Source organism: Mesoplodon bidens, assembly GCF_964165515.1.
Source record: "Mesoplodon bidens genome assembly, chromosome: 11".
NCBI classification, from domain to species: Eukaryota; Metazoa; Chordata; class Mammalia; order Artiodactyla; family Ziphiidae; genus Mesoplodon; species Mesoplodon bidens.
The window spans coordinates 96,364,330-96,377,716 of NC_138167.1; the positions used below are offsets into that span (position 1 = coordinate 96,364,330).

Below are 13,387 nucleotides of genomic sequence, written 5' to 3' on the forward strand. Positions count from 1 at the left end.
GGTCTTTATTTTTATGTCTAGAGACCCTACCTGCTTATAAAAAATAAGATAAGAAAGGCAAAAAAAAAATCATTGAACTAAAATGCAGTGCTGAACTTACTTGTTTTCATTATTAAATATAATAGATGATCTCCTAAGATTGTACATGCTCATTTATTTGCCAGTCTCAATGCAAGACCAAGGTATTTATCAATATTTTTTATTGTTTAGTATGGGAATGCTGCTCAGAGTTCTTCATTATTTTTCTTGTATGAACTATACCTGTGATTCCTCCTTTGATATGTCCAAGTTTTCTTTAAAATAGAACAAAAACTTGTTTGGACATCTCCAGTTTACTTCCTCTTTACACATACTCACTGACATCTGTGTCACCCTGAATGCTTAGGGCATGGACTATTTTCTGGTGTATCTACAAATTTCTCTTCCTATCAGTTGAGTAGAACTGAGTTTTCCTTACTAAGAGTCCATAAAGAATTGTTTCAAGGAAGTAGAAATTGTTTTAGAGAACTTCTGTATTCAGATTAATTTGTCTTTTACCTTTCAATAATTAACTGTGTTAGTAATGATTAGGTACAAATTGTAAGCATTTCATCTAATTGACTATAATTATATTTTCACCCAAGTTGGTATAATTACATTTATACAACTAAATCTTTTCCTTTGTTTTACTGTCTTGTGTTGTATGTAATTTGTACGAATGAGCTTATTTAAAACTTCTATATGTAAAAGTTTGTTGGAAGGAAGTTTGATCCCTAAAATTTTCTTAATGCATCTTTTAAAATTTAATCATCCTCGTAGAAATCATTAGTAGGTAGGAGGACTTTTATCAAAAGTGGTACTACAAAGAATATTTGACAAGTCTCCACCATTTAACTTTGTTTTGTAGTTTTAAAGGGATGAAATAGTAAGTTTTGGATGAGAATTGAAAAAGAAAAAAAATTTAATGGGGTTGATTGAGCATTTGGATTATGTCTTGATATAAACATAATAGTACCTACTATTTGACAGGTACTACTCTAAGTGATTTATATATTAATTCATATACCTCTCATAGTAAACTTTTGAAGTAGGTACTATTGTTGTCCTCATTTTCCAGAGGAAATTGTGGCACACAGGATGTTATATAATTGACCCAACGACAACCAGCCTACTGGCAGAACTGGATTAATCCCAGACAATCTGGCTCTAGAGTCTGTTCATGAAAAGGAATATAACAGTGTTAGAATTTATTTCAAATGCTGTTTATTTTGTAATTGTGATTTTACTCAATTGAATTGAATGGTTGCTAAACACATTTGTTTTTATCTCTTCTAGGAATGAAATTTAATGATTTTTCAACTCCACGTGCCTCACCCAGAATCTGTCTTTAAGGCATGGACTCTGTCTTCTTAGAGCCAACTTTGTGTAGCCCCTTTATAATTCAATTCTTTGTTATTAGGCTTTTGAACTTTTTCCTAAACATGAGTGGGGAACAAAGGTTGTCCTTGCGCTAACTTGCTGAGAAAAATAACTAGGCCTCCTTTTCAATAAAAACAGATGTTTTATGTACTTGAACTAGTTTATTGAGATAGTTTATAGCTCAAGTTAACAAAGCTGCCCGTACCTGGGATTAAATGACAAAAGTGTCTTCACACAATCATCTATTATTGGTAATGGCTCGGAATATGTATTTAGGAAAAACTTAAGATAAATCATGTCAGATAAGATTTTAGAAGTGTATTTGAGTCACTCTGTTTCTTTCCATATATGGCTTAATAAACTGACCATATTTAGTCAGATATTTACAGTCAGCAAGTCATGTATCTTAATGTGCTGCATGTGTTAGCTTTTGATTCTCTTAGCAAGAATATTTTTATGGGCATGTCTGCCAGTTTATTGTGTATGCTTTGTAAATATTCAGGAGAACACTGAACAATTTACAACACAAACTTGAGATTCCTTTATAATATATGTTCTACAACGATGTTTTTAGCATTTAATTTATATTTAAACATTTCAAAAACTTTTTACATTTAAACAAAATAAAGGCACAAGCACATTTAACATTAACTGCTTCAGGTATTTTTGTTGATGTTTCTTAAGTTATACTGACTTAAAAACAAACATTTAAAATCAAAATCAGCAACATTTCATTTACTGGGGAATAGCTATTCCTAATGTTAATTTTTTCAAAGAGCCAGGGCAGTCACCTTCTTAAAATGGAGAAACTTTAAAAATTAACCATTTGTCCTGAGGATCTTTTATCTTCACTGTCAAAGAATTACTCATAAGATGGCAAATAAGACTCTGTTCTGGATCCTGCCTACCTTTATCCTCCCCATATGTGACTTTGCATCTTCATACACCAGGAAGTGTTTGTTACTTGTTCATATGTTAAGTTCAGGTGTAGAGCCTCCTCCAGGAAGTATTCCCTGACTACAACCATTCTTCTTTAGTTCTTCTCTTCTTGGCTTCCATGTTAAGAAGTGTGCAGCCATATAACTGTATTTATCATATTCATTTTGATATTTTTATTTACTTGTGTATTTGTCTTCCATACTAGATGATGAGCTTCTTGAGAATTCTCTATAACTGACTGAATAAAATACCACAAATGTCTTTGTCCTCCAAGTAGAATATACTGATTATAATTTAGTTTTAACCTTTCTCACTATTTTCATAGAAATCACTTCTCTACATTCTTTCCCTGAGTGCTTTTAGGTCCCATTATTTTAATTATTACCTTAATGCAGGTAATTCCCAAATAGATATTTTTATCCCACATTCATTTTTAAGCTCTAGATCTGCATATTCAGGTGGCTACTGGATATGCATCATTAGATAAGTATACAGACACCTATAATCAATTCAGCATATCCAAAACTAAAGTTATCTTTCTTCCTCCAACCTGCTTTTCAAACCTGTGGTATTTGTTTTCATGAATGACCTCTCCCTGTCCCTCGCCCTTCATATCCAATCTTTAATTAAGCCTTGTACATTTTCTCCCAGATTTCTCTTAATATCCATTGTGAGTAACTGGTGTTGCTTAGTTCAGGCTCTTCTCTCTTCATACTACTTCCAGTAATCTTTCTGAAATACTGATCTGATCATGTCAACCCTCTGCTTTTAAACTCTGAATAGGTTTTTCAAACATCATCTACCTGAAATTCTACAGTGTTTTCTCCTACTTACTCCTACTGCTGAATTGAGCCACTATTACTGATGGGAGTGTAGCAGGTTTTCTTGATGAGTAGGAGTAGAAAGTTAGGTTGAAAACCACCTCTAATGTCAAATCCTGTCATCTTTGCATTATGTTCAGATTTTTTACCTGCAATATATTCAGACCTCTTACCACCTAGCTTTATTCTGTTTTATAACTTGCAGATACTATCTACCACTGGATGACTTTCTGTTCATTTATTCCATACATTTTTTAAGTCATAGTCCATCTGCTCAGTGAAGTTCCTTCTAGTTGAATTGCGAGTTGAACAACTCCTGTGTAATCTTCAAAACCTTGCTCAAATGTATTCTCCTTTATGGACTGTCTTAATCACAAGATCTCTTTATGTTCCCAATGATATTTTAGTACTTTCTACCCACTGCTATTATACCCTTACCTAATCATTGTTGTTTATGGACTAGCCTCCTATACTAATGTGATCTTTTCCCTTCCTTGTATTTCTAGGGCCTTAGCATATATAATTTTTAGCATATATAATATGAGGAATAGCCAGAGAAATTAGGGATGCTTAGCCTATAAAAGAATATGTGAGAATTTGGGCAGCGGGGAGAACTCATAATATTTAAAGATTATCAGTTAAAAGAGAGATTCTATTTGATACATGGAGCCTCGGGAGGCAGGGGATAGAAATTAAAGGAAGACCTGTTTTAGCATATGCAATTTAGAGAAAGATAAAGTGTTTTATACTGGAGATAATATACAGTAGGCTTTTAATACATGGTAGCCTATTTTTTTCTTTTTCTTTTTTTTTAAATGAGGTATAATTTGCATACAATGAAGTATACAGCATATAATTCAGTGAATTTTTACATATATGTATGCCTATGTAAAAAATCAGAAAGCTAGGGAACATTTCCAGTCTTCCAAAAAGCTCCCTCCTGCCCCTCCTATTATTTCCCCACAAATTTACCGGGATTCTGAGCTTTATAACCAGGGATTAGTTTTTCCTGGAAACTTACAGTTTGTATCCTTTGTGTCTGCTTTTTTTCGCTCACGTATTATGTCTGCAGGGATTACCCATGTTGTTGAAGGTAGCATTAGTTTGTTCTTCTTGTTTGTTGTTCTTTTTTCATTGATGTATAGGATTCTATTACATGAGTAGACTCTCCCCATATACACATGCATCCCACCCCATTTATTTATCAATTCTATATAGCTTTAGTAGATACTGTCAAATGGTTTTCTGAAGGGGTTATATGAATTTTACACTTTTATCAGCAATTGGTTGTTTCTCCATATCCATACAGTAGATTTAATATTTTTCATTTAAGAATCAAGGCTTAGATTTTCTTTTTATGTAAACACTGCCTATTCATTGTACACATTTTGAAAATATAGAAAAATTTAAAGAATAAAAATTTTTCATAGTCACACAACCAATGATAATGACTATTAACTTATATATTCTTCTAGTCTTTTGTGTAGTTTTTAAAGTAAAATTAGAATCATATTAGGCAAACTGTTTTGTATCCTTTTTAAAAAACTTAATATATTGTGAGCATTTCCCATATATCTTTATTATAATTTCTTGTTTTGACGTTTTTCTCCATTTTTAAAAAACAATAATCATATTTGTATTAAAAAACATTTATCAGGTAGAGTTTGTTTGTTTGTTTGTTTTTGCGGTACATGGGCCTCTCACTGCTGTGGCCTCTCCCGTTGCGGAGCACAGGCTCCGGACGTGCAGGCTTAGCGGCCATGGCTCACGAGCCCAGCTGCTCTGCGGCATGTGGGATCTTCCCGGACCTGGGCACGAACCCATGTCCCCTGCATCGGCAGGCAGACTCTCAACCACTGCGCCACCAAGGAAGCCCCGAGTTTTTTATTTTTATATCAATGATAAAATCAGAATACTGTTTTGGAGCCTATAGGAATTAAAAGAGGTTGAGAGAGAGGATACAATTTAATATCTTTTCTCAAGGAAAATTAATGCTTAAACTTAAAAATAGATCTAATATTATTTCAAGCCACTGTGAGTCATTAGCTATCTCAAATAACATTTTATAAACTACTTCATAATACAGTAGAATTTGGATGTTTCTTGTTATTAGATAGCTGTGGTTCTCAAATCTCTCCTACCCTTTAACCACTGCTCCTTGAAAAAACAGTTCTTTTCCCAAGCAGTATATATTTAAACTTTATATGAATGTTGTTTATCTATACTCATTTACCATTTGCTATGTGTAAAGTACTGTTTGGGCACTTTGAGATCTTGCCTTCAGATTGCCTGTAACTTGTTCCAAAGGGAAGAATCTTGGATATATAAGAATGTTAAATATGTTAGGGAATCTTAGAGATATGTAACCCACCAGCTTCTTTCCTCCACTTGAAAGACAGAGCCCAAAAAGTTTAAATTACTTGTTCACAGCTATAATATCTGTGGCAGAGCCAGAACTAGAGCCTACAGCCAAACACTTGTCAGTGCTTTTCCACTTTAGGTGTAAAGTACTTTGTCCTTAGTGCTTTTCCTGACACCAACTTTGTCATTTTCCCCCCTAGGAAAAAGCTACTAAAACTGTTTTCTTTTGCTTCTGTGATAGGTAAAGGAAAATTGGTTTTATTTATACAGCAAGCACTTATTAAGTGCCTAGAGTGTATGATATCCTGTTTCAGAGACTGCAAAATAGGTGAGAAATAGTTGGTGAAATAGGAACATCTGTGGATATGGTGTTAAGTGTGGAAAGAGCTTATTTTTTGGAATCTGAACATCTGTGATAGAATCTCAGCTCTATCATTTCCCATCTCTGTGGCTTATTCAGGCTACTTGATCTCTTTGAATCTTAGCTTTCTTGTTCATTTATTCATTTATTGAGCCCCTACCACATGCAAAGAATGGTAAAAGGTGCTGGGGATACAGCAAAATTCCCATTCTCATGGGGGATTTTGTGAGGATAATATATACAAATCAGTAAAATAGATAAAGCACCAATCATACTACTTGGCACAAAGTAAGCATTGAAAAAGTTCCCTTCTTATTTACTATAGGCTGCGGTTCTCAAAATGCTTCATCTCAGGACCCCTTTATACTCTTAAAAATTATGAAGGACTTCAAAGAGCTTTGTTTCTGTGGGTTGTATATATTAATATTTACAGTACTAGAGGTTAAAACAGAGGACTCTATATATTTTTAAATTCATTTTTAAATGAATTAAAGCAATACTTTACCCATGTTATATAAATGGCATTTTTTAATTAAAATAACTAATTCATTTACTCCTGAAAGCTTGAATTTTATCATTGGCAACAAATACTGTTAGTTTTTTTGACAGATTTTGTTCATTTTCAAGAAAATTTCTGCCAACATCCAAGTTAGACTAACTATAGTTTGCCATTTAAGTAAAAATATATTCCATAATGGCCTATATGGGAAAAGAATTTTTAAAAAAGAGTGGATATATGTATATGTATAACAGATTCACTTTGCTGTACACCTGAAACTAACACAGCATTGTAAATCAACTATACCCCAATAAAAAAATTTTTTAAAAATGATGTTCCATGGAAAAAGTGGCTAGATCAGCTTGCAAATTAATTGCACAAGTGTTTTTCCTCAGGGCAGTCATTATACTTGGAAGAAATGCTTTATTCATGCTTCCTGTCTTGTTCCACAGAGTATTTAAAAGATGTATATTCAAGAGTCAAAATTTAATAAAATTTATAGTTTTTACTGCATTGTCAAGGACATTCATAAGTAAAAATAGCTTGGGAAAGAAAAAAAACCTGTGAGTGCAGAGTGGTGAATACAAGGACAGTAAAGTGCTGTGCTTTTGTTTGTTTGTTTGTTTGTTTTGCCACTGCCTTGATTTATTCTTAGACAGAAACATGTTTACCACTAGTGCTTTTGCATACTCAAGTGCACATGTCAACACAGTGAAAAGGGAAATACCATCTTAGTATTACTTTGGAAATAGTTTTGACCTTGTCACCTCCCTGAAGGGATCCCACTCCCTAAACAGACCACAGTTTGGGAACCACTGCTATAGAGGATATTATTGGTACTTAATTATAATGTTTTGATTGTTTCCATGTTGACATGTACTTGTTTTCCTCATGGGGTTGGCATAAAAGGTCTAGTCACATACCGTATTATATGAGTATCTAAGTAATAAGGACTATTAAAATTTAGGTAGTACCATTGGCCTACTTCATAGCAGTACAATCAAGATGGCAAGAGACTACCTTATAGAAAATATGTTATAAAAGCTTCAAAATAGGAATTTTATTCTACTGATGTGTTGTTGGGAGTACTGATTCAAAAATTTTCTAATCCCGCTTTCTATTTTGTTTTTAGGCTTGCATTGATGACAATGTTGATATGGTGAAGTTTCTGGTAGAAAATGGAGCAAATATTAATCAACCTGATAACGAAGGCTGGATACCACTACATGCAGCTGCTTCTTGTGGATATCTTGATATTGCAGAGTAAGCTAGTTCTGTGTTTGTTTTTATCCAAATACTATTTAGAGACTTGAGATTTTATAGAAATTGTTGTTATAGATAAATGAGTGAACTCTTACATTACCTTAATTCATAAAAATTATTCTTCCCAGGAAAGAGAATAAGTAGATCATGGGAATCCAAATATAGTCTCTTGGTGTGAGATCATCTTCTTGTCTCCCTACTATCTTTGACTTTTGGTACTTTGAATTGATATGAGTAATTGTACACATTCTCCAGCCCCATCTCCTTTTCTTTTGAGTACACGTATTGTCAAATGATTCAAGGTTAATATTTAGCAATCTAGTATATCCCTGTGTAATCACGAATTGTTAGGGGAAATTAACAATAATTCTGAATTAGGTTACTTTGCTAAAGAAAGAATATGATACATAGTTCTCCAATTATTCAATATATTTATGCTTAGTTTTTATTAAGATTGTTTTCTAAAAACATGAAAATTTAGTGAAAATAGTCATTGTATTCTTAACTACCTTTAATAGGGGAGTACTTTCTGAGAAAATTTGATTCTTCAAAAATTTAACAAGGAAGTATACATATCCTGACAAAATAATTTTTTCATCGAATCATCTTATTTTTTCTTGTTGCTGTGTATCCAGCACCGCAAACATTTTTATTGTCTATCTGCTCGCATCAAAGCTTATCAGCTAATAAATATTGAATATGGTAGTCCTACTCTGTGAATCTCTCTTAGTAAGTCTTCATAGTTTTATTTCTTTGTACATTTCATGCACACATACACTGCCTCCAGCCCCCATGTGTATTGGAGATACAGTATACCAGTTTAAAGGAGAGGCTGTGTTTGGTGAAATGAAAAGTGCTCTGGGAATCAGAAAATCTGAGCTATTTGACTCTAACACTGACTGCGCTACACCTTTTGATAATTTGTTTCCTCCTTCTGGGCTTTGATTTCTTTATGTGTAAAATGAAGGATTCTTTTTGCCACTGTAAATCAACAGTGGTTATTCATAATTTTAATTGTGGTTCTCTTTATTCCTTTCTGTTCTTTTCATGCTCAACAAAGGGCTTGGACTTCATCTTCATAGAAAAAAATAGCTAAGGTGCATTTATCTTCAGCTGTCCTTAAATATTTGGTACTTAGGCTCTTAAGTCAACTAATGTGGATTATGAAGGCTTCCTCAACCACTCTCAGGGGGTATGACCTTGGGCAAGTTGCTTAACTTTTATAATCATCAGCTTTCTCCTCTGTAGAATGGGAATAATATTTTCTAAGTCTGTTGTGAGGGTTAACTGAGATAACCCACCAAGTATAGTTCCTGGCACATAGGAAATACTCAGTGTGTATTAACTTTTGACCATTATCTTTTTTATCTTTTTGGGAAAATGAAAACCCAGCTTCTTTCTTCAGATGTGTAATCCTGTGTTTCCTTTTTAATTCATGCTTCTGAGTTTGAAAAGACAGTAATAATTGTCCTGAATAATTTCCTCTTGTAGACTTGATTAACAACCCATTGTGTCAGTTGGGATGATTTTAGATGTAAGTAACAGCATCAAACTTAAACTGACCTAAAGAGAAAGGGTACTTGTTGTACAGGATAATACATAGTTTAGAGGAAGGGCATTCAGGTTTATTTCTTAAGCTGCTCAGTGCTGTCATCAGGGCTTGGAGTCTTTCAGGTGTTTTCTTCTTCTGCCTTTCCCAAATATGGACTTTATTCTTAGCCTTGTCCCCTCCTGGTCACAAGATGATTGCCACAGCTCCTGAATTGTGTTTTTACATATGCACATCCAAGAGCAAAATAAAAAGTGGATGGGGAGTGGAAAGTATCTTCTCCATATTCTGTGACTATCAAGGAGGGAAATCTTCCCTAGAGAGCCCTCTGACTGCAGCATATTTCCCCTTAAGGGACTTATGTTGGCCTGGGCTTGGTAATTTGCCCATGTCTTTGCTGGGAGAAACAAGTATCTGGCATATTCAGTTTTTTTAATCCCAGGAAGTAAGTGTGAGGAGGGGTGAGCAGTCTGCTGCAGGTGTTAATAGTTTCAGTAGAGTAACTACAACTTTTCTTCTTTTTGGAAGGTGGGATACGGAATATATGTTTCATGGGACTTATACAAACAAAAATGACCTATTTTGACCAAGGTTGACTATAGTTTTGCTGATCTAACTACCTTTATATAGGCATTTATGGCATTAATGGCTGTGGTATAACTGAAGTATAATTGACTCTTGAACAACACAGGTTTGAACTGCGTGGTTCCACTTATACATGGATTTTTTTGAACAGTATATACTTCAGTACTACGTGATCTGCAGTTGGTTGAATCCGCTGTTGTGGAACCAGGAATACTGAGGAACCATGGGTACAGGGGGTCTGCTTATGTGGAGGGCCAACTATAAGTTATTCACAGATTTTTAACTGCAGGGAAAGTCAGCACCCCTGACCCTCATGTTGCTCAAGGGTCAACTATATTTAAATTTATTGTTTTTTTGAACAAAATTAAAATTAAAAGAATGATGACTTTTCCTTTTTTGCCCTTTCTGCCCTCTGAGATTCTTTTTTTTAAATAATGATAATATTTTTATAAAAGACAGTTCAACTCTCGTATATACAGGGCTATTTGTTACGTGATGATTGCCTAAAACCCTTCTAAATGCATGATTATTTTCACCAGCATTATCTCTTTCAGTAATTAATTTCACTAATGAGGGAGAGAAGTTAATGAAATCCAAAATCCTAGTTTTCTTGGGTCTAGAAAACATACAGCATGGTGGCTTAAGAGGTAGAATGAAAGATACCTCCCAAATCAGAGCATTTATAGGATAAAGGAAGGCCCTATTAATAATGACGTAGAGACAACAGTTATAAACCGTGGAAAATTGGGTCACTCTGCTAAGTGATGTATTTGGAGTTAAATTTGTTTGCTAATCTTGGTTCTGCCATCCTCTACCTTTGTGCCCTTGGCTGAGCTACTTAGCCTCTATGATTAATATTATTTATAAAATGGGAATGATCCGGCTTCTTCCTAGCTCTTGTTTCTCATATTGCTTTCTACGTTTTTTACTCTGTCAATACTAGACCACTTTCCGTTCCCCAGCATTCCCTGCTGTTTCATATCATTGTGTCTTTGCTCATAGTGATTCATTTGCCTCATTTCTTTACTTGACCAGCTACTACCAGACTGCAGCAGACACAAGCTGCAGTTTGTGTTGGAATCACTTCTTCCAGAAACCCTCCTAATGTTCCTGGCTGATTCTTCATCATCTCTAACATATCAGTTGTTTACATGCTTCTTTACCAACTACATTTTGCACAGCATAGTACTAATTCAACCCTGTTGCACTGAGAGGTAAAGCAAACCGTGACGCACAGATAGTTCACTATGAGGCTCTGTGGATGACTGGGTAGGATGCAGCGAGTTCTAAATGTTCGACCTCTATTGGAGACAGTGGGACAAAGAACGTGGGGTTGCAGTTTAGTTTCTCGACAAGTAACACTTTCACATCTGGTCTCTAGCCCAGCAAAAGCCAAGTGAATAGATGAATGAGAGCTCTTCATATTCTGGCTCAATTTTCTCAGAGTTTCACCAAAATAATTACTTTCAACATCCCCCTGCTATGAATAAGGTAGAAGTCTTAGGGAAAACCAAAAATAGAGATTGTTTCATAATGCCCCTTCGCCAGAGTGGATTAGAGGAAGAATAAATGAAGTGAGTTTGGGGCGCATAATGTTAAAGGTCAGTATATGCATCGTTTCACTATGTACTGATGGGTCACATATTGACGCGTATGCATTAACATTATTCTCTTCCTTTGGGGTGCTGAATTGACACTGTTACGCTCTGAATCACGTCCCCACAAACTTCATATGTTGAAGGCCTAACCCCCAGAACCTTGGAATGTGACTGTATAGATGGAGGTGATTGAATTGAAATGAGGCCCTTAGGGTGGGCCCTAATCCAATCTTACTGTATCTTTATAAGAGGAAATTTGGACACAAAAAGTGGCACCAGGGGCTTGCACACAGACAGAAAAGACAAAGTAAGGACACTGTTAGAAGGTGGCCATCTGTAAGCCAAGGAGAGAAGTCTCAGAAGAAACCAAACCTGCCAACACCCGGATCTTGGTCTTCCAGCCTCTAGAACTATGAGAAAATAAATTTCTATTGTTTAAGCCACTTTGTCTATGGTATTTTGTTATAGTAAAATACAAAATTCTCAGTGTCACATCAAGGTGTTCTTCCCTAAAAGTCGTAGTTTGATGTCATTGGGCTATGGACTAGAAGTAAAATTGGACATACTAGAACTATGACTTCTGGACATACTAGGATGATTATGGAGCCCAAGAAATTATGTATTCAATTTATTCAATTTATTGTTCCAGTCTATAACAATCGGTTAATTATAACTCTAGCCATTAAGTATAACTGAATTATATATTTAAATTATGTGCAAAACAGTGAAAACCAAGTCCTCTGACTTGGCGTTCAATAACCAAGAAATAATAACAAATAAAATAAAGACATAATAGATAAAAGAATAATGAGATGAAGAAATAATGAGATGAAGATATAGGAGTTTTGTGATGGCAGCATTTAAGTTTTGTCTTTCTTTTTTATTAGCTGAAATCTTTTTGAAAGGAAACTGCCTCATATCTACTATTTGGTTACCCCTTGTACAAGTTTTATAGGAAAACTGATTTTTAAAATAATGAGTTGGTTTACTAGTTACCTTCAAAAAGGACTAATTGATTTTTTTGAGATCTAAATAATTTGAGCACATTCATTTAAATGTACTTGATGTATTTCAATCCATTGCAATTATTGCCCTTGTTAATTAGCAAATTATACCATCTTTGGTCTACAAGAGTCTCTTCATGTTGGCTTCTAAGACCTTGGAACATGACCAAATAAAGTGATCTTTAAAAGCTTCCTTGCTCTTTAGTAGTATAAAAATGTTCCAGACTCATCTTTTATATTTCCTGCCCTGGGTCTCGAATTGCCATTTCTCTAAGGAAACCTGTTCCTTGTAATGGGTGCTAGACGTGCTCATTGCTGCTGCATTGATCATTCTTTCAAATTCAAATTCAGCATCAGGTTGTCTTTCTTTAACCTCTTCTATCTTGTATCAATATTTCCTTTCTCCCCTACTTTATTGCCAAGAACTGTAGAATTAAAATAACACATAATTACTAATTTGCTTCATCATATATGACATATACATTAGATTGCTTATAACAGTACCACAACAATAATGATTACTGAAAGCTGTTTGAAGTTTGGGGGTTTGTTTTTGGTTTTTTGGCAGGGGTGAGGGGGGTGACATTTCTTTTTCTCCTTATGGTATCCCACTTGGAATATACCATCAAATTACTGTGTGTGCTGAAGTCACTTGGAATAATTCTTTTCTGTGTGGTTATGCCACTAACTAGATATACCATTAAGTTCATTGTTTAAGTTTGTTTTTTGTTTAGTTTAGTTTTGTTTTATAATTTACATAAAATACCAGGTTCTAACGGCAGTCCCTACTCTACCACCCTATTTCCTATGGGTAACATTTTAAAATTTTATATTTTATCCCAGTTTGTGTTTTAATATAAGTATTATTCCCCCTTTGCAGATAAATGAAAGACTATCATACACTATTTCTCCACTTTTCTTTTTTCACTTAACAGTCTTTCCTGGAGACCACTATATAGTGGGTTATAGAGCTATTTCTCATTGTTCTCTTCAGGTGTAGTATTTAGTA

General features: G+C 34.5%; 1 protein-coding gene across 4 annotated transcripts in view; it reads left to right on the plus strand.

Moving 5' to 3' along the window:
• PPP1R12A (protein phosphatase 1 regulatory subunit 12A) overlaps positions 1–13,387 on the plus strand; it is a 150,958-nt gene that overhangs the window by 51,804 nt on the left and 85,767 nt on the right. For all 4 annotated transcript variants that reach the window (XM_081249768.1, XM_081249765.1, XM_081249766.1 and 1 more), the window contains exon 2: positions 7,512–7,642. In XM_081249768.1, the coding sequence (XP_081105894.1) occupies positions 7,512–7,642 (131 nt within the window). The remainder of the gene's footprint in view (positions 1–7,511; positions 7,643–13,387) is intronic.